The sequence below is a fragment of the Zonotrichia albicollis genome, chromosome 4, assembly GCF_047830755.1.
Source record: "Zonotrichia albicollis isolate bZonAlb1 chromosome 4, bZonAlb1.hap1, whole genome shotgun sequence".
NCBI lineage: Eukaryota > Metazoa > Chordata > Aves > Passeriformes > Passerellidae > Zonotrichia > Zonotrichia albicollis.
In genome coordinates, this window is record NC_133822.1 from 33138301 (window position 1) to 33163467 (window position 25167).

A 25167-nucleotide genomic window follows, 5' to 3' on the forward strand; every position below is an offset into this window, starting at 1 on the left:
CTTTTGTGAATACCAAAAAGCAAGGCAGAGAGGTGAAGTACAAACTCAGCTGATCTTCCCTATCAGCTCCACATCTGGATCTGCAGGATCCAGCTGGGATGCCCTGGGATGTGTTGGGACAAGAAGCTGTGTCTGCACCACAGCACCACATGTTAGAAGGCCCAAAATACGTGCACAGCCACCATGAGCCATGGACCTTGTGCTCTGCCCAGGCCAGGGTGGCCAGTCCTGCCCAGCTTGGCAGCCTGGAGAACCTCACCAAGGCTTATGTGGTTCTGTGCCCTCCTCCCTCCCCAAACGTACCCCCTTAAGGCCAGGTTTTCCTGCTTCACCCCAAAGGCTTATTTTTCTTATTTTAAAACAAACAGAGTTGTGTCTGTTTTGATTTCTAGAAGAAGGTTAGAGGGAGGTCAGAGCTGACATCTGGGCTGGAGATAACATTCCCGTCTAATTAGCAAGCCCTGGATAATGAGGGCCTTCCTGTCCCATCCCCCTGCCCTGATGTGCGAAAGGACAGCCAGCTCAGGCTGGTGCAGAAATGGGGCAAGAGAACACCCTGTAGGGCAGCATTTCATCTTCTGGTGTCCCCAGCCCAAGCTCCTGGGCTGCTGATAGGTGCCCGTGGGTGATGGCTTGAGGCCGCTCCTCCTCCATCTTTATGAGGACACCATCATTTATGAGGTGCTCAGCGTCTGCAGATTCTTTCCAAGGCAAAGGCCATGGCTTTCCAGAGTGCCAACGGTGCTGCCATTCACCTCTCTGCAAAGCAGGGTTTATGGATTTAGACACCCTGGGTACTGCCTGTGCTGCTGTGCGTGTGGCAGGAGAAGGCACTGGCAGACACAATATTGATGGGAGACAGACGAGATGTGGACAGTGAGATTCCTGAAGCATGGCTGGGCTATCTGCTGCTCTCCCCTCAGCGCAGGGAGCTGTACATTGGCAGCTCCATGCCTGCTCTCAGGAACTGGGTCATTTATCAGGGCAGTGCAGCCTGCTGGGCTGACACGATGCAGCTGTTTGTGCACAGCAGTCCCGCAAAGAGGAAGCGGCCACAGCCAGAGCCAGCTTTGGCTGGGATGCTGGGCTGGGGGGAAAAAGGGGCAGAAGTGCTGGGGAGACCCAGTTTGTGAGGCTCCTGCAATCTGCAGACACAGCCCCTGCAGCAGGACAGGGAGATGCTGGAATAAGGCCTGACTCAGCTGACAGAAGCTCCTCGGCTGAATCACCCGAATGCCAAATGCCGTGCCTTCCCTGCAGCTCCCCCGCTGCGGGCTGCCGGCGCTCTTGCAAAACCCTGGGACATGACAGGCACGGGCAAACGTGGCAGGGCTGAACTGCAGCCAGGAGCTCTCCAGGTGAGAGACACAGTGGGCACACCTGGTCCTTGGAAAACCCCGGCTGACACCCCTTTAGCAGAGCCGGTGACACACCAGCCTCCTTGCCTCGTCAGCTCCATGGCAGAGGGATTTGCTGCCAGCAGCCTCAGATTCTGCCCTCAGCGGAAATGCCACAGCCTGTTGATTCCTTGGAGGGGACGTGACCATCATTCCTGGCCTCAGTATAAAACCCCAGGGAGGGAAGGAAAAAGGAGGCAGGGAAACAGGGCTTGGGATGTAACAGTGGCAGACCTTAGCCATCATGACCCCAGCTGCAAGCTAGAGAAACAAGGCTGGGAACAGTGCCCTTGGGTCAGTCATGTGCTGCTGGCCACCACAGGCTGGACACAGTGTCACAGGGAGGCACAGCATTGTGGGGGAGCGGCAGAACAGGGAGATGACAGCAGCCTAAGGAGTTTGCTTGCAGACATGGCCACATGGTGCCAGTTTCTGTGCTGGAGGCTCCAATGAGACCAGCAGTGACAGGTCCTCATGTTCCTGCATCCTTTCATCTCAAGGATGCTGCCAGCTTCTGCCTTCGTGTGCGATGCCAGACAGATTAAGAAAACCCCAAACGTGCTTCCTCCTGAGAGCTGCCAAAAAACTGAGAACAGAACTTGATCCCAAGGTCAGGGAAAGGGGAACAAGAACTAAACAGGGTTCAGACAGGTACAAGGGGATTGGAGCGCTGGGCAACCGCACAGTTTAGCATGAGAAATGCAGTAGTAGGTATGATAGCAACAACTTTTAGTCTTTCCTGAGCTCTGTGAAAAGTTTCCATGCTCTTGCCAGGATTTTAAGATGAAGCCCATGGGACCTGCTTGGCTGGGAAGGGGAAGCTGGATCTCCTCAGGTAGTGAGCTGAAATAGCTTAGGCTGAAGGATCAGCCCCTTGAGAACAGACCTGGCAAGCAAGAAGGAAGAATGTGGGGTTTTTTCTTGTAGCTTCCTGCCAAAAACTGGCATAGCCATAAACACAAGTGCTGAACAATAAGGTCTCCTGCCCCAGCAGCTGCTAAAGCTGTCACCTGGGAAGCTTCCTGCAATCGGCCAGTGGTAGGACAAAAAGGAGCTCCCACATGCTTTCCTGCAATTTGTCATATGTCTGATCTCTGTTCTGCTCCGTGCCTGTCATCCTCCCTTCCCCCAGAGCCATCTCACGCTCCAACAGGAGGATGTGATTATGAAGACCAACCTCTGGCTCATTGTTCAGCCTTGCTTCTCCAAACAGCAAGAAGTGCTTCTCTTTATGGCTTCTGAGTCACCCTATAGCCTCTCCTCAGAAAGTATCTCCCTTGGGCTGGTTCTGCAGGCACTGGGTGGATTTCCCTGGTGCCTCAGAGATCCACAGCCCTCTGCAGATCCTCTCTGCCTGCCACGTGTTGAAGCTCCAGGGCTTACAGTGACCGGAGTTGGCAGGAGACTGCCACTGGCTTCCTTTTCAGATCAGTGCACCTTTCCAAGGCGTTAATCTCTGGGTCTGAACAGTGCCATGCTGGATCTCTCCTCACGGGTAAGTATTTTTAGAAAGTTTGAGCTCAGACTATGCAGTCACTTCTGAGCTATGCCAGGACTAAAAGAAAACAACCACTTCTGCCTGAACAATACCAGCACAGAACAAAAAGCTACTGTAAATGAGGTTTTTCGGCATCACTCAAAACTAGCCAAGCTTTGAAAGATGAAACTTGCAGTCAAAAAAAAATGAAAGAAAAAGGTTCCTAATGAACAAGTGAACAGAAAGGGCTTTGACAGTTTACTTAAAAAGCCGGATTAAAGCAAAACGATGTTATATAAATACCAGCGGGCATGCCGGAGCTTGCATCACTCCTTCTCCATCCCGTCCGCTGTGACAGCCAGAGCCAGGGCTGCGTTTGTTACCTGCTGCTGCCTGTGCCACGGCCCCGCGGGTAAAGCCACCTGCAGGGAAAGGAGCCCGCGGCTACGGGCGCTGCCTGCGGGGAAGCCTTATTGCCTCACCATGGAGCAAGACAGCAGCCCTGGGGCACAGCTCCTCTCCTTCCCAAGGCCATGGAGCTCCATGTGCGGAGCCTGCCGGGACAAACACCCTCTCACTGACAGCTGTGTGGGGCTGCCATGGAGGAGCTGCAGCCACGCGGGTGACCAGAGGTCACCATCTCTGGAAAACACCGAAATCTCTGATGGATGCTGTACCCCCCTGGATGACTTGAAGTCAGTGTTTCTGAGGACTCTCACTGCAAAAATTTCCTGTTTTGCAGGAAGTTGCTCAACCACTTGTCCACTGGTAAGAGAGATTGAGCCAGAGTGCCTTTAGCAGCAGAGTGAAAGAAGCATGGAGGGGCTCAGAATGGTACAGGGAGCTCAGCCTTGCCTTGGGTGGGAGCAGGCTGGCCCCTGTCCTTTTCTGTCAACAGCTGCAGCTGCTGGGGACATCTGTGAGTCACAAAAACTCCTGGCACTCTTCACAACAGAGAACCAGAGTATGGGAGTAGATAAACATGTATGTATATACACATACACCTGTAGGGACCTACCTTATTTCATGCAGGCCATGGGGAGAACCCATCCATTTTAGTGCATTTTTATTGTGACTTTTGGATCATGAGAGCCTAGGAAGTCAATGTGAGGTGGGAAACTGGGTGCTGCCCTGTCGCCTGCAGCTTCCAGCTGTCCTCCACCCTCAGGACAAGAGCGGCTCCAATGTCCCCCTCTGGCCTCTCCTTGTAGGCTGTTTCCCTGTCTCACTTCCCACCCTTGGGCAAGGCACCCTTTGCCACCAGGAAGGCAGCCACAGGGTTTCTCCTCACTCCATTCCCACTGGGATCTGGGCTGACCCATTTTCAGTCTATCCCTGTAGGCCTCTTGTTTTTACCCATTTGGCTCCTCTGGTCTAAGACATTCAGGGTTTCCACTGCTGCTCCTGCCTCCATCCTTCCCTGGCTGTAGAATGCACAGAGGGAGAAAGCAACCAGGCATGCTCAGCACAGCCTCTGCCTCCAGACTGCATCTAGCCTGGGACTACCACTTTCCTGAGAGCTGCAGTCTTTGGTTTTTGCCTACAAAAGGTTTTAAGGGAAAAAGTGTTGCCGAAGTTACAGAGCTGCTGAGGCAGAGAAACCACAAAGCTCACACAGGTACCCCACATCCTTGAAAAAAACAGGACATGGCAGAACACCACCCCTACGTGGTGATGGACAGTGTCCTGATTTAGACTGGGACAGGGTGAATTTTCTTCCTAGCAGCCAGTGCAGTGCTGTGTGTTGGATTTAGTATGAGAATAATACTGATAACATACCAATGCTCTACTTCTTTCTAAGCAGAGCTTACTTTAAAGCAAGGACTTTTCAGTTCCCTATGCTCTGCCAGTGAGGAGCTACACAAGAAGCTGAGAAGAAGTGTGGCCAATAGAGTTGATATAAACCGGTGGAGTTATCTGGAAGGAGCCAGTCACTGCTCAGGCTGTGATGCCCAGCCAGTCACTGAACAGGCTGGGCATCAATCAGCCAAATGGTGAGAAATTATACTGTGCATCACTTGTTTCTCTTGTGTTTTCTTTCTTTTTGTAGTTTCCCTTTTCATTACAAGTATTTTTACATTATTCTTACATTTTACTTTATTCAAATTAATAAACTGTTCGTGTCTCAACTTTTGGTTTTGCCTTTTTTCCCCCGATTCTCCTTTCCATCCCACCAGGAGAGGTGTGAATAAGCAGCTGCCTGGTACTTAGTTGTCAGCTGGGGTTAAAAACCACTGCTTGAGCCTGGGTGTGTTGCAGGGGCAGGTAAGGAGGACAAGAGACTGTGCAACAGGTGATCTAGGCTGGTTTTGGCTTGGAAATGAAGCCTATGGTAGCTTTATCTTATCTTTTTATTGACTAGACTATTGCAGCTGCTGTTATTCTTTAACTTGCAGGAAAGTCACAGCAAACACCTGCCACCATTTAAGCTCTGAACAACACAGAGCTTAACATTGCTGCTAACAGCCTTGCAGGGCTGGAGAATTTAACTGCTGATTCTGTCTCAATCCTATAATTACTTGGATGAGAAAAATGAGGTGTGTGAGGGGAAGCTCAGAGTGATTAACAAACTGTTTGGGCCACCAGCCTGGCTGGGCTGGTGAAAGGCCCTGCCTAAGGCAGTGTCAGTGAGGGCCATTTCCCTGTTGACATGGAGCTGGTCTTTGTTTTCTTCTTTGCACAGGAGCAATCTTATTTGTTGATAAAGCAAGGGATTTACTAGTGAGGCTGCCAAGGTCAGACCTCACTGGAAACAAACTGGCCCAAACTATCCCCTTCAGAGGATCATATATACACAGCCCACTGTGTGCCACAAGCCAAGCAACCTGAGTTTTCCATCCTCTACCAGCCCTAGAAGCTGGTCTTGGCATAGCACCTCTAGTAGAGAAGACAGCAAAGCTCTCCCTCCCTCCTTGCAGATATTCACTGAGCCAGAGCAGCTGGAGATGAACTCGGAGTTCAGCAGGCAGGCACAAACATCTTGGGGAAAGGAGCAGCTGTGTTAGGGCTTGATACAAAATGTAAAGCCAACAGAAATGAATGGAAAACCTTTGCTTGCCTGGAATCAGGCACCTTGGACAAGGCTGTGAGGACAGAGGCGCTGTGCCTGACCCTTGGCGTTGGCTTCAAAACATTCATGGGGAAGAGACGTGGGCTTAGCTGAGTGTTGCTCCCCTTGGGAAGGCACTGATTGCCATGTACTCTTAAAATAGAAACGAGGAACATTAAGAGCTGAGAAAGCTGCTGTGAAATAGACAGGCTTGGGTAGGAGAGAGCAAATGCTTGACAGATCAGAGGAGGATTCAAAGTGCTTAACTCCAAAAGGGAAAACAAACTTCATCCTCACTGGAGAAACATTCTCCCAGCTGACATGGAAAAAACAACTACTGCTGAGGAATTACCCAGTGCTTCAGCTCCCTTCAATTGGAAAGGCCAACATCACATTCAGGTGCCATGAAAATTGTTGTGCAGCCCCTCTTTAACCACTACATAAATACACTGCTGGCACTGCTTCCTGCTTGCACCTCCTGTTATTAACACCGCTGTGGGAATCCCTGAAGCCTTCTCCAGCAGTTGGCAAACAGGGTGCTGAATTAAAAACCTGGCAAAGAAAATATCCTTCTGCTCTGAGTCCTGTCCTGTGGTAGAAACCTTGCAGGCTACTTGAGGAATCTCAAGCTGTCCCCAAACCTTTCCTCCTACTGTCCACCTGTTACACTGTTCTGAAGGATTCCCACAAGGCATCAAGTACGTGGGTCTTCAGCATTTATCTCAAAGAAACAGTTGTGGCTTTCCCATAATGCACCCTAAAATGTGCTGGCACTTTAACAGCTGAGTGACACTTTAGCTCTGCTTTTCCTTAGAAGGAAGCAATAAAATAACTATTTTGTACTGCCCCTTAATTACACAATGCAAAGTCACTGTGTTTTTTCCTGTTCTGTAGGATGGTGAGGCAAGAAAGTTCATTATTCTTGGGTATGTGACGCTGTTCCCCTACTTTTCCTGCTTGTGCAGGAAAATGGAGAGTCTTTACTAGAAGTGTTTACAGAGCAGGAACACTGAAACTGCAGGGGAAATTGCCCAGCCTGAAACCCAAGGAGGTCAGGAGCAGCACAGCCTCTGTGATCTCTGGAATAAAATGAAATGCCAGTTTTTATTGATTCTAACTGCCCAACAGTTCTTTACCAGATTACATTCAAGTGACATCACCTCTAGTAGTGTGCCAGCGGTGAGGTCAGCCCAGCCCCAGTGGGAGGCACCCACCTCAAGAGACCGGTACCACCTTGTGCTGTGGCCTGGCTCCAGGGGAACAGAAGCAGGTGGGAGCAGTGATGCCAGCCAGCTGCACTGCAGTTGCAGCAGGACTTGGATCACCACTCCCCTGGTTCCTTCAAAAGTCATAAATTGTTACTGCAGAGGTGCAGAAAAAAAATTACCTGGCTGCTCATATACCAGGGAGGTAAAATGGAGCAATGCCAGAGCAGATTTAAGACTGACTGAAGGAAACAGAAGCTGTGGTAAAAAAAAAAAAAAAAAAAAAGGCAGCTTGTACATAGTTATTAAGCATTTACAATGTTCTCATGCAGCTTAGATAAGCAAGCTGGAATTAAACAGTACAGTAATCATCAGTGCTGGTGCTGTGCTCTGCCTGCAAGCTCAGGAAGAGGCTGGGAGCACTCCGAAGCCAGGTTGACAGGAAACAGGTGTATGTATGTGAGGAGGAGGAGGAAGAGGTTAGAAGGGCTGAAGGCTGCTCAGACAGAAGCCCACAACTGGTACCCTTAGTCCAAAGGTCAGGGCAATTGAAGTCAAAAGGCTGCCTTCTGGCAGAGCTCACCCGTGTGGCCACGCTGAATTATTCACGACAGGGAGAGGGAGGCTCTCAGCTCCACAGACAGGGAGGGGTGAGAAAAGCACAGGGGGAGGGAGCACAGCTCAGGTTCCCTGTGTGCAAGGAGCAGCTGTTCTGTGCATGAGAGGTGAGTCCTCCTCTGGCCCCCTGCATCCAGCAGCACACAAAGGGGGTCCTACTGAAAGTCCCATGGAAGGAATACCCTATTTTGTTTTCAGCACATTACCTTTTAGTAAGAGATCAAGTCATAACCTGCACACACCCAACTTATCATTAGAAACTGTGCTGCTGATACTCCCAACTCACCTCTCTGCACAGATTTGTGAGAATGGAGTTTTATTCTCCTGGCTAGACAGCAGTGACTGATAAAAGTTCTCTACTGCTGCAGACAAACAAAAGGAGATCTATAAAATACTTCTCCCTATTTTCTCTTATTAAATTATGGTGGGAGCCCATGGATTTGTGGAGGAGTTGTACCTGTCCCATCAAGACAAGGACAGAGGAAGAAAGAGACAGGTTTCACAGAGGCAGAGGCATTCTCAGCTTTAAAGGAACCCACCCAGGGCAGGTATGTACCATCATCTTGCAGGGAGCAGCTGCCCTCTGCTCTGGGCTATCAGATGTGAGGCAAAGACAAAAACATTCCTCCTCTTAACTCAGCAGCAGCAGCAGCTCTGCACGTCAGCTCTTGGCTGATAAACACAGGCTCCTAATTCCAGCCACATTCCCCATTTTGAGAATAAGCAGCCCTGCTCCTCAGTGCCCTTTGCAACTACTGCTGCTCATGAGAAGGGGGAGAAGGAGGGAAGGGTTACAACATTTTCCATCTCCTAAAAACACCAAAACAGAAGAAACCCCCGGGTTGTACAGGCAGGCAATTGACCTGCCCACAGCTCTCCCAGGCAAGGAATGCACAACATGGACGTGTCCAGAGGCAGGGGTACAGCCACCCTTTTACTTCAGGCTCCAATGAGTTTCTTGAGGAACGCCTCCAGCTGATCCTCGTCCTTTATGCCCACAAATTTATCCACAACGTCTCCGTTCTTCATAGCCAGCACAGTTGGTACTGCTGACACCTGGGGCAAGAGAAACAGGGAGACAGGTGAGCAAAGCCTGCAGGAAGCCACCTGCCCCTGGTCTCCCAGTGAAGTCTAAGGACGTGGCTACAAGGGAGCTGAGCACACACTCCTCTAGGGTAAGATGTCCACTGGCAAAACAGGCCAGCTGAGCTCTGTGTTCCCCCTCTCTGCACTGACTTACACCACTCTACTGGAGATAAGGCTGAGCTGCTTTTGAGTTTAAATAAGACCCAAATGTTTAAAGACAAAACCACAATTAATACAAAAACCATCTCCAGTAAAAAAGCTTCTTCTCCTCCTTCCCTTTTGTCCTCTCATAAACAAACACACCTAGGACACATCTCAGACATAATGACCTTTGGACATTTTATGGCCAGAGTAGCATGAGACTGGACCTGTGTTCTTCTCCAGACAGGACTGGAGCTCTAACCCTAACCCACCCCACCATTGCACAGGCAGATTTCCTGCTCATATTATGGCAATGACAATCCCCTCCAAGCCTTCTTCCTTTCCCCAGTTCTGTTTTCAGTTGTTTAACTGGTCACAAACCAGTGGTCATTCAATGCAGATCCCTGATGATGAGGTAAGAAGTGAAAAAGTCCCTCTGACCAGAGCTAGCAGGCAGCTGTGCTGCTCTGGGCGCTGCTTTTTTAGTTCAGAACAAAGATTGCTGGGAATTATCCAAGAGAACAGTGTTGGAAATGACAACATTCCCCAGGGACTTGCTGGTTGACTAGTGACAGCAGAAACCCCAGGGACATGACTGAAAGAAGGAGCAACCAGAGCTTGGAGAGCTACAGCAATGGAAGATCTGATCACATTTCTGACCCCACAGCTTATCTCTGCAAAGTTTTCCCCCCAAAACACATCCTGTCCTTATCTTGCCCGCTGACTCTTCTCCAGCCTGCAGGGCCTTCCCGTATGCACTGCCAGCCCTGCTGCCAACAGAGATCTGTAAATCCCTCTGGAAACCCATCAGAGGGCTGGCTTTTCTTCCAATGGGAGCCTGAGATGAAAGGGACATTTTGTCTTCCCTTCCCACCCGGTCCCAGCTGGGCAGTCCAGCGTGGCTCCCCACAGTGTCCTTCAGGGCTTGTGCAGTCTCGTCTGAAGGGATGGGAGCGTCGGGGCTGCTCAATGCACAATCTTCAGCTCCTCCTAGTGACTGCAGGGAGCAGATCCAGAGGGCTTGGGCCCCAGCACCGCCGATGGTGCCAACATGTTCCCTTGTGATTTTGTGAGAGAGAAAAGATGCACTGCACTCAGCTGCTCCGTCCCTGAGAAGGCAAACCTCCACTGAGCCTCCCTCCGGTTTGCACAGTGGGTTAATATCCAGCAGAGTTGCTCCAATCCTATCCAAAAAAACAAGAGCTCGCCCCTGTTAGGGCTGGGGTGAGGAACAGGCAAAACTCCTGGAAGCTCTAGTGAGAAGCAGCCAACACCACGTTGCCAGGCCCTGCAGGCTGACCAGCGCACCCACGAGTTTCACATGGCCTTGATTCCTCTGTCTCTTTCCCTCTTTGTGCAGGGGAGCAAATCCAAAGAAAGAGTGGAAGGTCTGGGTCTGGTGCTGCAGAGCCAGATGAGAACTGAGGGCACAGAGCAACTTTCCTCTGCTCAGAAAACACGATGTTTTTGTCAGCTTCCTTCCTGCCAGCTGCAGTAAGGGCAGCCTATTAATGGAGCATGTACTTTGTTTTGCTGGTTGAGAAGCAAATATCATGGGAATTTCTAGAATGCAAAGTTGAGAGCACTTTTTCTTTTTTTGGGTCCCATCTGCACTGAACCTAAACAAACTTTACTCCTCCCTGAAGAGCATTTCTATAGAAAAAATCAGTCTGCTTTTGATTAGTGTTGACCACAGATAAATAAATAAACATGCCCATCCAGGTTATTTGTGGCAACACCCATACCAAGGGAATTCTCTCCCATCTGAAACTTTTATACAAGCTCAGATGCCACACAACAGAGCAGAGGGAAGTATTTCACTCAGGCCTCTGAGTGAGCAGGTAACAGGATGGAGCTCCAATGATGAATGATCACCTCTGTACCCAGTGGCTCTCCTGAGCTGCCCACCCACAGTGGCCACAGAAGGGGCTGCCCTTTCCTGGTTACCACACACAGAGGCAACTGGCTAAGGCAAGAGATGAATCTGAAGAATTTTAAGAGACTGCAGATAAACAAAAGTATTTCTTCTCCCTTTCTGCTCTTGGGGCGAGAGGTCAGGATCTGGCTGGAGCAGTGGAGAAAGGCCACAACCAGAGATGAAAGGTATTTGATAAAACAGGGAGTCCCCAGAGAAAACACTTTTGTGCTGGGCATAACCGGACAGGGAAGGGCACAGGGGACATTCCTAGTTGCAGGAAATGCATCTGTGCTTTGTGCTAAGCTGGGATGGCTAAGAGCCAAGGGCTTGTATGAAGGAATGTGCCAGCATTCCTCAGCTCTTCCAGGGGGCCTCCCCCTCCCACTGCCTCCCTCTGCACCCAGGAGGCTGCTCAAGAGGACATTGTGCAAGCAGGCAGCAAGCTGGGGGTGCGTGTGTGTGTGGGCAGGGGAATAAACATGGATGGAGTGAGACTTCCTGGCAGCTAGTGAAGGAGTTGTGGGGGTGGCATGGACACTGAAAACCCCAAACAAACACTTCCGCAGCGTGCAGACATCTGATTCCCTAAAGAATGACTTTAAAATAAATGTTTTCTGGTTCCCTCTAAACACCACCTGTGGTTTTCCTGATCTCTCACAAACACTCTGGTCCCTCTTTGATCTCAACTTACTGCCTTCCCATCAGCCCTTACACTTCTCCTTACATGGTAACTTCCCAGAAGATGAAGCAAAACCAAGCACATGCTCAGCACATGAATAAAACTTCTGCCTCAGAAAGGATGCTCCAAACTCTGAAGATCTGAGCACAAAATTCTCCCACCTCCCTACCTGTTTGCAGCTATGGTACATGCAGACAGTCTAAGGACAGCGTTTTAGCCACGGGGATAATGGCCAAGACAAGACACACACGCATCACTCCAAAAGTGGAGGAGGGCTTCTTGCAAAACAAAAACTTCATCATGTTTATAAATAAGGTTCCTGAATGAACTGCTAGCTGACCCTTCCCTGCAGCCTCAGTCCTACCTGCACACAAACACACACAGCAAGCAGTGCTCCCTCAGCACCCGTGGGGAGAGGACACCCAGCACATTATCAAAGCTGCACAACTTTGGGCTTTCAGCCTGTTTTCACAGACCTTTCTCTGCATGCACACACCCTGCCTGTCGTTTTCCACTCCCCTGAGATTATCCTCTTGTAATCTCAGCTCATTCTATCTACTGGAAGGTTTGGAACAATACATGACTTGAGCTAATAATCTCTATTCTCTTCTCCTTAGCATGGTTGCTACCAGAGCTTTCCCTGCATCTGTTAGGATTTACACACTTTCAGATCATCACTAAAAACACCTCATCCTCTTCAACTTCTCACCAGCACCCTCTGAGCTATGCAGGGTTTTGGGTTTGCAGCAGCCAGCCTGCTCAGGAGCCAGCAGCCACCTTCCTTGGCCTGGGATGTATCTGCCAGCACGCCTCCACCCTGGAGAGCACCCTGGAGGCTCTCATGCTGAGCTTGTGGGAACTGCAAATCATGCCTGTGGCCACCAGCCGTGGGGGCACTCCACCACAGCACAGCAGAAAGGTCTCCCTGGGGAAAGAGTGGGAGGGAACAAGCTGTTCCCGCTTCCGTCTGCTTCTGGCTCAGCAGGGTGTAGGAACGGCATCTTCTCCAGGCTCAATAAATTGACAGCTTGCTCAGGAGATAGTTCACACTTTTCAGGGCGGTTTGAGGAGCTTGCTGTGCTAGTTGTCACCCTGGGAGCAGGACTTAATCTGCAGAGGGGGAGCAGATCCATCTGCATGATACCCAAGTGAAAATGAGGCATGTTTTTCCCCTGTAAAACATAACAGCAGGATGCCCAAACTTCATGGGCAGAGTGGTTGTTTGCAAGGAGAAACAACAGAGGCAAGCACGGCCCTCAGAGGAGCTTTTTTGTTTCTTAAACTACCTAACTATTGTCAGAGGGGACAAATAAATGAATCATGTAAACTAAAGGCATGGCCTTCTCCAGTCATTCTGCTTCTTCCTGGGAGAAAGGCAGCACAGGGAACACACCCAGCAGTAATGTCAGACACTACTGTAAGCAGCAAGGTCCTCCCCTTTCAAGAGCAGGACGTGTGCTCCTGTTATTTTTTCTGACCTGGCTTCTACCTGTCCAAACAAAACAAAACTCACTGTGTCTCCTTGTACTGCAGCTTAAGGATGGGGATGTTATGACCCAGCTCAAGATACTGAACAAGGAAGGGAAAGAGAGGACAGGCTGGCTGCACAAAGAACCATGTTCAGTAGCACAGCAGAGTGGGGTTTGTAACTTCAGGATCTTGCCCTGCACCTGAGCACCCCAGCTGGCAGCAAAATGCCATGTGTACTCCAGGCTCCTCGAAGCCAGGGAAGTGTTTACACTCACAGCCACTTGCAAGGCCTAGAAACACCTCCCTGCAGAATCAGAGGTGGGGATGCTGGGCACGACCAGCAGAGCTGGAGCAGAGCCAAGCAGCAAAATCCACCTACTGACAAGTGACCCAATGGATCAGGAACCTGTAGGCTCTGGGCTTCCCCTCCCCTCCCGTGCTGCTGCTGTGCAGGCACAGTTCTCCTCAGGGAGGCACCTCTGCACTGCCAGCCAAACAAAGTCTGTGCTCTTCCACCTCCTACCTCGTACTCGATGGCGAGGTCTGTGTGATCGTCAATGTCCACCTTGGCCATCAGCACCTTCCCCTCCTGCTTGGCCACCAGCTTCTCTAATCTGGGCCCGAGGATCTTGCAGGGACCACACCACCTGATGGAGCAGGAAAAGAGAGGGCACATTAGGAGAGGCAGGTGCAGCCATAGAAGGCGTGCTGGAACACCAGTGCCTTTGCCACCACTGCTGTTCCACTCAAGAGCCAGCCTGGAAATACAATTCCAAAACCACGGCTTAGAAAAACACTTCTCTCACAAAGGAGCTGTCAAAGGTTAAGGAAGCTCTGCGTCCAGCTTCAGGCTTCAATTAATTGTCCTCTCCTCCCTGGATGATCCCAACTAGTGCTCACTGTGTTTGTCAGTTAGTTTATTTACAGCAGAAGTTTTCTGGCTGTTTTGTGTTCTCTTTGCACCAAATCAGGTGTAACAGGCTCACATAACAGTAACTGGAGGACTATGAAAATACGTGAAAAACTCAAAGATAATCAGTTAATATTGCTAATTATCTTAATCAGTTAAGATAATTGTTAATAGAGCAGATAGCATCTAGGAATAGTTTTACTGGCAGGTGGATCACAGCATTTTTATTGATGACAAATGCTGTCATTGGTGTCACATGGCTGTTATTAACACATAAAAACATTTGCTATAAAGAGCCTCAAAACCATGCAGCTTTAAGAAACATGGAATGATACACCATAACAATGGTGAGGCATAGCAAGTGCAGAGCTCCCCGAGGACATTGCATCCATGAAGCCAAATAGGGTAGATATCAGAGCTTTTTCCTGAGGAATCTTTTGTAGGATGATGCAACACTGGGGCTGGGGTGACACCTGGAAGGTGCAGCTGTGCCACCCTGGGGAATGCCCTCCTGGCACTCCTCTTTGACACTGCTGCAGGGTGTAGCTGTGAAGGGAATCTTCATGGATTGAGCCTGACGAGCAGAAGCACCTTTCAACACTGAACTCCACAGCTTGGGAAGCCCTCAGGCATGCTCCTACATGGTGAGCCCGGAGTGCCACCACATCAGGAAAGTCACGGTGACACACCTGCACGGGTGGTGGTGGAGAAGGGTGCAAGAGCCACGAGTGGAACTTACTGCGCATGGAAGTCCACCACAACGGGCTTGGGGCTGTTCACCACCCGGTCCTGGAAGTCGCTGCCATCCTGCACGTTGAAAGTGTTCCTGCGGCCGGCCGAGGTGCCGAAGGCCCTGCCGTGGGATGGCAGGGGCCCCCGCGTGGGGAGCGCCAGCAGCCGCTGGAGCGCCAGCCTCTGGGCCATCTGTGGGGAGAGTGGTTGGTGGGGCGGGTGCACCCCACGGCTGGTCCCACTGCAGCAGCGCCCCGATCCCCCCCCCCCAGGCAGGAGAGAAGCTTATGGGGTATGACGGGATTGCTTCCTGCCCCCTGCCCAGCCCCGCCCGCTCTGCGGCTCCAGCCCAACGGGCACGGAGCTGCCGGCTGGAGCCCGCCTGCTCCCCGTTCACAGGGAGACAGCCCCAGGCACAGACTCCCCGTTTCGCTCAGCCCTGTGGAGCACAGCTGCCCCCACGGCCCGTTCCCCCACACCCACAGGGCAGAGCCAGGCCCGCTCCGACACCGCGGGGCTCCGTCAGCCCTTGTGCAACAGGTGGCACAGGGCCCCAACGCTGTGGGGGAGAACGGCCCCAGAGGCCGGTGCTCCGTTGCTCCCCGCGCCCGAGGGCGGGAGGGCAGGGCCGGGAGGGCCCCGCTGCACCCGCCGGGCCCGCGGCCCGCCCGCACCTTCGCGGCGCGGAGGTGACCGGACACACCGAGCTGACCCGCACACACCGAGCTCCCGCCCGCCTGCGCCGATTGGCCGCCGCCGCCGGAAGGCTCTACGGACGGGCCGGCCGCCCTCGCAGCCTATTGGCAGTCGCCCGGAGAGCCGGGCAACTCTGATTGGCTGCCGTGCCTGTCCTTTAGGCCGCTTCGCCCCGCCCCCGGAGGGATGGTGGGATGTGTCACGTGGGACGGATCGTGGGTGCTGATTGGCGGCAGAGCCGTCCCCTGAGCGCGCTGGCGCAGCCCGAGCCGCGGCGCGGTGCCGGTGGCACGGCCGGTCCCTCCGGCTGGCGGCTCTCTTCAGCTGGAGGCTGGGCAAGGGGCTGCGAGCGTCACCTGCTTTAAGCTTTCCTGGCAGTGCACAGCTCTACAGTCCCCCGACAGCAATTAACTCCGTTCCACAACGCGCCCACACGGGACGGGCACCGGGAGCAACCTGGACCCCTGCACTCAGGGGTGACCACAGACCAGCGGGCCCATGCCACCCTCTCCAGCGGCATGTGAACAGGCACTGCCTTCCAGCAGCAGCATTGCCTGCAGAGCCCAGCATCCTCAAAGAGCAAGAACTCCCCTGTCACTGCCTTGACCTCTTCTGCTTCCCTGCCTCTCCAAGGAACTGAGATTTTAGGGAAACAGTAGCTGAATTCAAAGCACTGGCAGAGCTTTAGGTACATGTAAGGTACAGCCTCCCCTCAGTTTGGAGGCAATAGTGTGCATTTTTCAAGAAGCTAGAGAGTTGAAAAACATGTGGAGATAAAAGCCTGTTCCCTTCATCCCTCCTCTATTTCCTAGAAATCACAGGGACATCATGAGGTCAAGCTCAAAACTGCTCTTGCTTTGCAACTCCAGGCCCACGGAAGGAGTCCAAAGGGAGGTGATAGCCAAGCATATGTGGCTGACAAGGGGAGCAGTAAAGTGCAGACAACCTCCCTGTCAGTCCCTCTAAAATCTCAAGATGACTGGAGGGGAATAAAACAGAGAAAGAGCATTTTAACATCATCAAACTTTCTTGATGGGACATAGTGCAAATAGGAGAAATATTGGTCATGCTTTATAAAAGACAGGCTAACCTTCTAGGCTGCTTGGTGTGGGAGAAAAAAACCATGAGGACAGCAGACCCAAACTCTGTAAGTCTGTGTCCCAGGCATTCCAAGCAAGCTACTCATCTGTTGTGGAGGAAAGAGTCCCTTGTAGTGTTCTCTAGAAATTATAAATTATCTGACCTATACAGCAACTAAAAGAAAATCATCTTTCCCCACTCAAGCTACACAACTGCCCTAACTCAAATGCAGGAAAAATACCAGGAAGTTTGCCTGGAGTACCACTTCAGGATTCAATGCAGAAACAAATCTTCAAGTATACACAGCATAGGGCATCCAGGGACCAGAGAGCCACAGGCTGTGAGCAGGCCATCTCTGAGGGGGACGTGACATCTGAAGTTTCCCAGGCATTCCTGCGCTCACTTCTGTGGCCTCTGTACGTCACTGCAGATCCCGGTGAGATAAACACCAACACCATCTTCAGGCCACTCTGAACTCTGCAAGGACAACAATGGAACCTCAGCATCGCTGGATTTTGGTCCCTCAGTCCTTCAGAGGATGTTGGTCCTCTTTGTAACAGCAAGATCTGAGCAGGTCTTTGGCAACTCATGATCAGTGGGAGGCATGGGGATGGAAAAGGGATGCTGGAAAGGGCAGAATCCTGCTGTGGATCTCTGTTACAGTACTGTCCACGAGAGCACCTATGGATTTCAGTGTGCAGCAAGAAAGGTTAAAGCTCATCCTTGGCATTAACAAGATGCTGCAGAGGACGAAGTGGTATCCCATGATCTCTCGTCAAGTGCTCCTGTGAGCCATGGTGGCTGTCAGGGGGTCTGTCACCCGACAAGTCTGTGGGAGTGTAATCCTGGAGCAGCCCAGCCTGTACCGCGTGCTGCCGGAGCTCCTGGCTCCCCAGCAGCCCCTGCATTCGAATGTACCCCTGCTGGCAGGAGGGAGGCAGCTTCTGGTGGGTGAAGGCAAACAGGAAACAGGACTCTGCAGGGGAAAGGAGCAAAAGTTAGAGTCAGCAGAGACACCCCGTAGGGAAATACTCCCATAAACTATCAGGGACTTGTTCAAAACAAAAGGCAGAAAGGATGAGGGAAGATGGCTGGAGTTTCCCACTCGCTCCCCTTCCCTGGGTGGCAGCACAGTGATTGATGTAATTCTGCAAAGCTCAGGAGATGCAGAGAGGGATCTCCAGTCTGCACGCTGAGAGAAAAAGGGACTGGATTTGAGCTTGCATCCATCTGGCATATTTGTGCTACAAGATGGCTTCCCTCTGCGTGCCACGTGGGCTTCCTGCAGGAGGGCCCCACACCAGTGTTAATACCAGGAAGGGAGGCAGCAGAGGCTCTTCACCTCTCACATCACAGCACTCCCATTTCCCATGGGAAAGCAATCCAATCACCAGTACATGAGATCTAGTACACAATGGCACAAAGACATGTTCAGATAATGAAGAAGAAAGGAAAGCTGCAGCTAAAAAAAGGATTGAACCCGACCTTATATGCCTTTCTCTAAGTCCTGGCATGCCTGGGCCAGCCTCCTTCTAAAGGTGACAAGAGCAAGGACTCTTTGGGAACACACACACAGAACAGCACTTTGTACCATCTGGTGAGTGCCTTGAGGAGGTGTGACTGATGGTGAGACACAAGCAGCTCACCACAGGGAGATCTCAGCTATTTGCATACGAGATCATTCCTGTCCCTTGTTCCTCACATTGCTCCTCCTCTTCCTGCCACTTTGACCCTGTGCACAAATTACCTGCAAAGAAATTGCGCAGGTCGGTGCCGAGGCAGTTCTCCAGAAAGCGCCTCAGCGGCAGGATGTGAGCATTCGGGGCTGTCCAGTCTGTCAGAAAGTCCTCCACAATGTGATGGATGGCATTTGGCCGGGGCAGAGGCCAGTCTGGGGGACGGAGTCTCATCTCACGCTCTGCCAAGAGAACATTAAGGGAGGCTCTTAGAAACAAAATGGCATTAAAAAGAGCTTGGGGAGTGGAAAGCAGCTGTGACAGCTGTTTCCGCTTTTGTCCTGACCTTTTAATCTGTTACTTTCATTTGCAATCCCCTCTGCTAGCTCTGTCCTCAACAGCCCTGCCACTCCACAGCTGCCCTCTGTCCCTGTCTGTAGCATTCCTGTCATTTCACTCCTGTTCCCCCTGGGCAGGGACTGCCAGATGGGCTACGTTGTGTTTAGTGCTGCTACCCATCATGCTGATTTCTGAGAAGGCAAGCTGGACCCTAACCCTAGGTTTCTGGAGATGAAGATTTCAACACTCTCATTTCCCAAGGAAGTCTACCCTAAGCCTGCTTGCTGCTGGAGAGAACACTCCTCTTCAAATCCTTGCCTTTGGCTGCCTCTATGTCTGTGTGACCTCTCAGACCTGGGCCTGCCAGAGAGCAGCTTTTTCTTTGCAGCACGATGGCCAAACAACAACACCCTCATCTGTCAGGTTCTGCAAAATTCACATAGAGTGCCAGCCAAAGTGAAGAACTGTTCCTCTTTTTGGGCATGGGGAAATTTCCAGCACGCCTGTTTGTTCCTATTTTCAAATGTGAGGTCTCTGGTACAACCCTCCACCCCTTATATCGGTCTTACAGGTGGAACTTTCTTGCCAACTCTCAGCTTCCTTTTCAGCTCATACAGTGGTGGGAGGTGTCTCACAGGAAGGGGGAATAGTGCTTTCAGGTACCACCCCCACTCTGGCTCTGATTTATCTTTATCCCTCTTCGTTTTGGTTGTGTCACACAAGTAGCAGGAAAGCTTACCTGTTGGGAGGTGTTTGTAATAGTAAATAACAGGATGTAAAAAGTTGGACTGCCAGGCATGCTGCGCCTCTCCCACAGCACGGTTGTAGTAGAAGACATCCTTGTCAGCCCCAGAGAAATTCCTGCCATACTCCATAATGATGACAAAGAGCCCATTGTGAGCCTTTCTTCCCGTCTGCATTTCGAGCTCGGCCAGGACTCCAACAGGGTACTCTTCCAGGTATTCAAATGCTGTGGCATTCCTGTGAATTGAAACACCATTGGAATTTTCCACCAGAGAAAGCCAGCTGGGATCCAACCCACCCTCAGCTGGTCAAGGCTAAAGCCAAAAAGTCATCAGATAGTAATTTTGTTTGGTCATTACAAATCTGAGCTGGACTTGATGCAGAGCTTATAAAGGCTGCAGTTACTGTTACAAGACACCATTATTTTCCTGGATTATGGGAGTCTCTCTACAGTAGCACTGCTCAACAAAGTTTTTTTCCTGGAGTCAGTAAAAGAGTGCTACACCCCTGAGCTTAGAGGGAAGGTCTGGACCATTTCAGCCCTTTAAGAGGGAGAAACAGAGTGCACAATTGGGCACCAGTTGGAGCAGTAGTACAGGTTTGGGGTGGTTACCTATGCAATGGCAAAATCCTTAGGCAGGAACAGCACAACTGGTGTAGGGGCAACATGGGAGGCAGTGGTAAAGAAACAGAAATGAAATTATGGAGTGCAGTGCTGGGAACACTCACTCACTCTCTCAGCAGTATGATGTCAGCCAGGACACTGAACATCTGGTAGAGGCCCGAGGCCTCATTCACCCTCTTGATGATGGAATTGGTCAGCTGTGTAATAGGGTAGACTGTGGATGGCCAGGGGACACCATGGTGACGGTTTTCCAATAGGCGATGGACTGCCCGAGCTAAGACATGAACAGAAACAAAGACAGCTTATTTAACAAGGCAAGCTCATGCTTTAAGAAATCCAATCTCTGTGCTGCAGCAGGAGGCAATAAACAACCTTTACAGCTCCTCTGAGCTCAGGATCTCCCACCCCAATCACCAGTAACTGCAGTGGAGATGCCCTCAGAAAGCTGATGTGATGCTAAGTGGTGGGGGAGGGGGCGGGGGGTCCTTGGGGACATTTCATTACTTCTCAGCAGTCCTTTAATGATAAGGATGGGCACACACACATAAAGAAGGAAATTCTCTCTACTGCCCACAGCTGCTGGGTTTTCACTCCACAGCACAGACCTCTCACCCACAGCCTGTCACAAGGCAGAGCGTCTGGCAGGAAGAAATCTATTGTGTTACATAAATAACAGACAGCGGGCAAGAGAGATACAAGACAAAACAAAGACAGACAACCAAAAACTTCATATATGACCCCAAGTCACTTCTCTTCCACTTCAGATGATGCAGCTGCAGCTTGACTGTGTTTTGTTCTTTTTATTGCCAGAACAAGACTAAGGGCAATCTCTTCCCAGCAGTAAGCTATGGATTGTTCCTTTGAAGGGAGGGAGGATTTCCACCTCCGCCCTTTCTATACACCCCAGTACTCACTTGTATACCGGAATCCATGGATGAAGCCCCCAGCAGATTTCCTGAAGTCAACTGAATGGCTAGCAGTGCCAAGAACAAAGAGCCCCCGAGTGCCTCTAGACTCGTAGCTGGGTTTGATTTGAGGATACTTCTTAATATTCCCTTTTCCTGGCATCATTCTCAGGGATCTGATATGCAAAAGAGAAGAGCAGGCTATCAGGAAGGACAGGAGTAGAAAAATAAAAAGGGTTTTCTGATACACATTATTTTGCAGCCACTGCAAGATTCTGCTTCATACCCCTGCTGCCTTCAGTGGAGTTTACTACTAAAATGAGGATCTTTGGAGGGTGTTCATCTCAAGACAGCCGTGAACAAGGTCTAATTCTCAGCTGAGCCACTAACAATGAATTTTGGAAGACAGTGAAGTTAGCAGTATCATTTTCAACCGCAGGATGTACCAAGGTGGAATGAAGGCTGCATCCTCAGAGAATTTTTTTTCCTTGACAAAACGTTTTTGTAGCGATCTGTACCTTTATCATCCTCATTTCAGAAAAAAACCCCAAACATTGCTAGCCTTGTCCATGTGATCTGGCAGGTCAGGATGTTAAGTTCTAAAGGTACAAGCTTTTCTGTGTCACTCAGGTCTCATTGCTCCCATCAGCACAGCCTTAAAGCCTGCTGGTCAGAGGGCAGTGACACACATTCCTGCAGGATAAACAGCCTTACCTGCAGGATAAACAAAGGACTGCGCAGCACCAAGCAGCTCAGAGCACACAGAGGTCCAAGCAATGCTGCCAGGAGAAGACCTGTTCTTCCCTTCCTCCCTACCCAGGCCCTTCATCCTAAATACATTTTTTCATGGAGATCCTGGTTCTCCCTCACCTGTTATAGATAGAGAAGTCAAACTTCCAGCCCAGGCAGCGGATGACACGGTCGTAAGGTGCACGGGTGGCAAAGTTGTCCAGTTCATCCTGAGGGAGGGTGATGGAGTCGATGCCTGCGCTGATGTTCCTGTTCTCCAAGTAGAACCGCAGCGTGATGTGCAGCTTTCCCTTTTTGTCCTTAACGATAGCCAGATCTTCCAGGTCGCCCTCCAGAAGCCCATCCAGAGATTTCAGCTGGTAGGTGTCCAGCAGGCCATTGTTAATTGCTCTACGGAAAATACAAGAATGTAAAGAAAGGAGGTTCTGTCTTAGCTTCTGAAAATAGGATAATTCATCAGGCATCCCAACTCCTCTTCAATGTAAGGGTTACTCCCAGAGTCTCAGGGCTCACAGGAACAGCAGAGGTAACATTGCCTGGCTGTCCTTGCAGGATGTAGCCAACCTCCTAACTTTCCTCTGTAACTAGAAGCAAGGGAATAACTTGAGAGCCAGTACATTTTAAAGATTATAGTTTCCAAGCAGACATGTTTCTATTTTAGGTCCTAAAAAGCTCTCACCAAGCCTCTGTGTTCAGCAGCTGAAATCTGGACTGCTTTAAAGCAAGGACCTATGGAAAGCCCCATATTTCCCCTATGGCCCCCATGACCAGAGCACCAATCCAGCCTGGTGCCTGGGAACAGGAGCAGTTCCTTACCTCAGATCCCCGACGTAGTGGGTGGCCCAGGAGAGGCGCACGCGGGAGCGGCTCACCATGTGGATGAAATTCGTGACACCCAGGATGTTCTCTGCTGTCTCGAAGGCCGAGTTCCCTCGGCCCAGGATCAACACAGTTTGGCCAGTGAAGTCCTCCGGGTTGATGGACACGGTCTCGTACCCCTCAACATACTCTGAGCCAGGAAAGTTTACCACATTGGGAACCCACGTCCCAGCAGCAACCAACAAAGAGCTGCAAGAACAGGGATAGCACATGGGAATGCAGGAATTTCAGGAAAGGGGCTCCATCCCCTCATTCCTTCCTCCTCCCACTGTGGAAGGTGGCTGCAATGTGACCCCCACAATGACACTGGACCAGCTGCACAGGCCATGGTTTCAAGAGAAACCTCTACCTAGCTTCAACTAATGACATGCTCCTCTCTTCCCTATCCTCAGGACAACCAGGAACACTGTTATATATAGCAACAGCCAGTGTGGGTGCTGTGTATATATGCATCTCCCTCGCCTGTTCATGAATGCAACTTCTACTCGTATGAAATCACTGACAGTATCACAGGTTGATTACATGTTGCATAAAAATTATTTGGATTCCAAATTTGAGTTGACATTTGGCAGAGCAGAAGTCATTTTTAAGACAGACAGGAAATAGTTTTGATATTTTGAAATGTAACTGCCAGTCATAAAAATACATTAGCAACATCGCTAATTGTTAACGCCAAAAATAACTACAGTGATCTTTTTATATCACTCCATAAGAGCTTTTACTTGATTCTTGAGGAAGTTTTTGTGACTTGGATGGAAGCACCAGGCGGCTGAGGCAAGCAGCACTGCCTGCTGTCCCAGTCTTGCTTACACAGCGTCCCGAGAGCAGCTCGCTCTCGGTACGTGGGTGTCCGGGATTGCCTTCTGTCCCCTCGGAGCCTGCCAGCAGCACACCGGCAAGTGACAGCCAGCACGACCTGCTGTCGTAGAGCTGAGACTCTCAAGAGAGGTGAGAAATATACTCCGTATGTTCACACGAGTAACTTCGAGGTTTTTAGGAACGGAGCTCAGTGGTGGTACGGGATACACACACACAAATAGGACGAGTGGAAGGGGAATTCAGCGACCAGCAGCCCTGAGGGTTATTCTCACAGTCCTTGCCCCTCCCCAAAAAATTCCCCACTTTCCTCTGCTTCCCCGCTGCCTGCTCCAGCTCTGTGCTAACCAAGGGCTTCACTTGTCTGGGACACACCCCTGAGCACATGCGGGAAAACGGGAGCAAGATGTCACTGGTCTGACTCAATCTAGTTTGTAATAAAGGCAGTGCTGGCTTTGAGTACAACTGAGTTACTTTTTTCACAGACAGCAATTATCTAGCGATAAAACAAAAGTGCCTTCAAGCATAGTTATCAAGGACAGACGCTGCAGTGATGGCCATGGCAGCCAATTTGTGTCTGCCCTCGCAACCTCCTCAGTTGCCCAAAGCAAAACACTGTTCGTGAAAGGCAATGCCTTCCCAGGAGCAGTTATTCCACCCATCTGCCTGCCAATTCCTAAAAAATGTTTTCTGCCCCTGATGGTGATTAAGGTTCTAAGAGGCTGTGAAATCTCCATCCTCAGAGGTACTCATGCCTCAACAGGGCAAAGCTCTGAGCTGCATGTCAAGCCCATTACCTGCACTTGTAGTTCTTCTTGTCCTGGTCGGTCAGGAGAAAATAATGGCCGTTCCAGGCCTGCTCATTCTTCTCCAATGTCACATGGATGATGGCTGTGTTGTACTGAACCCGCAGCTTCAGTAGGGAAGCGAAGTCCTCCAGGTAACGCACCATGGTGTCAGCGTTGGGGAAGAAGTCGCGAGAGTAGCGTCGGAACAGCAGCCGCCGGTCGTGGCTGAGGAGCGAATTCCAGTCGTGGCGGAGGTTGAACTCGCTGTTGGACTTGCCCGTGTAGTGCTTGTTGATGCTGATGAGTTTGCGGTGCCGAGGGTAGAGCGCGAAGAAGCTGCCGGGAGCATGGCTCCGCTCAAACACGACGTAGTCCCGGCCGGCTCTCTGGAGGAAATAGGCAGCCTGCAGGCCCGCGGGCCCGGCCCCGATGACGCAGTAGTCGCGGTACAGGAACGCGGCCCCACTCACCGCGCACAGGCCGCTGGCGTACATGGCCAGCCCCAGGAGGGTCCCGCAGACCGCCGGGGCCATGGCGGGGCTGGCGCAGCCGGCCCTGAAAGGAAGAGGACCGGGAGGCATCACCCCGGGGGCTGCAGCCTCCCCACAGGAGACCCCCGACCGCACCAGTCTTGGCCCACCGCCGCCATGACGCCCCCACACAGCGTGGGGAGTTGGAGCGAGGCCCTGCTCCCTGCCAGCCAATAGCAGCTGGAGTCCTGGACCTTCCAGCCAATGGGCGCACAGCGGCCCCCGCCACGCCACACAGGTGGCAAGGTGGGGCAGCACCTGTGGACTGCTGGTCGCAAGCGCCTCTGCGCCTCACCAGCCAATGGGGACGGGCGGTGCAAGAACCCCCAGCCAATGGGAGAGGGGGTGCCCTGCGCTGCCCTCCCTCCCCCGCCAATACGGTCCCGGCCCTGATGCCCCCGCCCCCGCCAAACGGCGCACGAGGCGCAGCGCACGTGACGCGCGGGGCCGCCGCCGCCGCCGCCCGCCCGGGGCCGTACCTGCACCATGAAGCTCCCGCCGCTCCGCTCCCTCCTCCTTCCCGCGCCGCCCGGGCAGGGCAGGGTGGGGCGGGCACGGCGCTGCTTCCCGCCCGCTGCGGGGGCGAGGGAGGGGGGCGGCGCGCTCCCCGCGTCACGTGACGCCGCTACCGCCGCTTCCCGCCGCCGGCACCATGGC

At 51.6% G+C, this 25167-nt stretch overlaps 2 protein-coding genes across 5 annotated transcripts; both read right to left on the reverse strand.

Annotated features, from left to right (window-relative positions):
• Window positions 1-6999: 6999 nt before the first annotated feature.
• On the reverse strand, window positions 7000-15518 carry TXN2 (thioredoxin 2). Of its 4 annotated transcripts, none has more exons than XM_005488559.4 (4): window positions 15357-15518; window positions 14690-14874; window positions 13564-13687; window positions 7000-8802 (listed from the first exon to the last, which is right to left on the reverse strand). In XM_005488559.4, exons 2-4 carry the CDS (start codon window positions 14872-14874, stop codon window positions 8686-8688), a joined length of 426 nt encoding a protein of 141 aa, XP_005488616.1. In that variant the 5' UTR covers window positions 15357-15518; the 3' UTR covers window positions 7000-8685. The 4 variants fall into 4 exon arrangements, with proteins under 4 accessions (XP_005488616.1, XP_074395438.1, XP_074395436.1 ...); XM_074539337.1 differs by having other exon boundaries at window positions 15405-15508; XM_074539335.1 differs by having other exon boundaries at window positions 15386-15477.
• Window positions 15519-16386: 868 nt separating this feature from the next.
• Window positions 16387-25157, reverse strand: FOXRED2 (FAD dependent oxidoreductase domain containing 2). Its single transcript, XM_005488561.4, has 9 exons — window positions 24990-25157; window positions 23990-24535; window positions 22314-22565; window positions 21618-21887; window positions 20757-20923; window positions 19951-20116; window positions 19213-19454; window positions 18206-18376; window positions 16387-17434 (listed from the first exon to the last, which is right to left on the reverse strand). Exons 2-9 carry the CDS (start codon window positions 24511-24513, stop codon window positions 17169-17171), a joined length of 2058 nt encoding a protein of 685 aa, XP_005488618.1. The 5' UTR covers window positions 24514-24535; window positions 24990-25157; the 3' UTR covers window positions 16387-17168.
• Window positions 25158-25167: the final 10 nt, after the last annotated feature.

Coding starts and splice junctions, on each gene's coding strand:
- FOXRED2 (XM_005488561.4), bottom strand. CDS start 24,513: ATGGCCCCGGCGGTCTGCGGGACCCTCCTGGGGCTGGCCATGTACGCC. Junction 20,117..20,756: donor CCATGGATTCCGGTATACAA/GTGAGTACTGGG, acceptor TTCATGTCTTAG/CTCGGGCAGTCCATCGCCTA. Junction 18,377..19,212: donor TTACAAACACCTCCCAACAG/GTAAGCTTTCCT, acceptor TTCTCTTGGCAG/AGCGTGAGATGAGACTCCGT.
- TXN2 (XM_005488559.4), bottom strand. CDS start 14,874: ATGGCCCAGAGGCTGGCGCTCCAGCGGCTGCTGGCGCTCCCCACGCGG. Junction 13,688..14,689: donor GTGGTGGACTTCCATGCGCA/GTAAGTTCCACT, acceptor CTGCTCCATCAG/GTGGTGTGGTCCCTGCAAGA. Junction 8,803..13,563: donor ACCTCGCCATCGAGTACGAG/GTAGGAGGTGGA, acceptor CTCTTGCCCCAG/GTGTCAGCAGTACCAACTGT.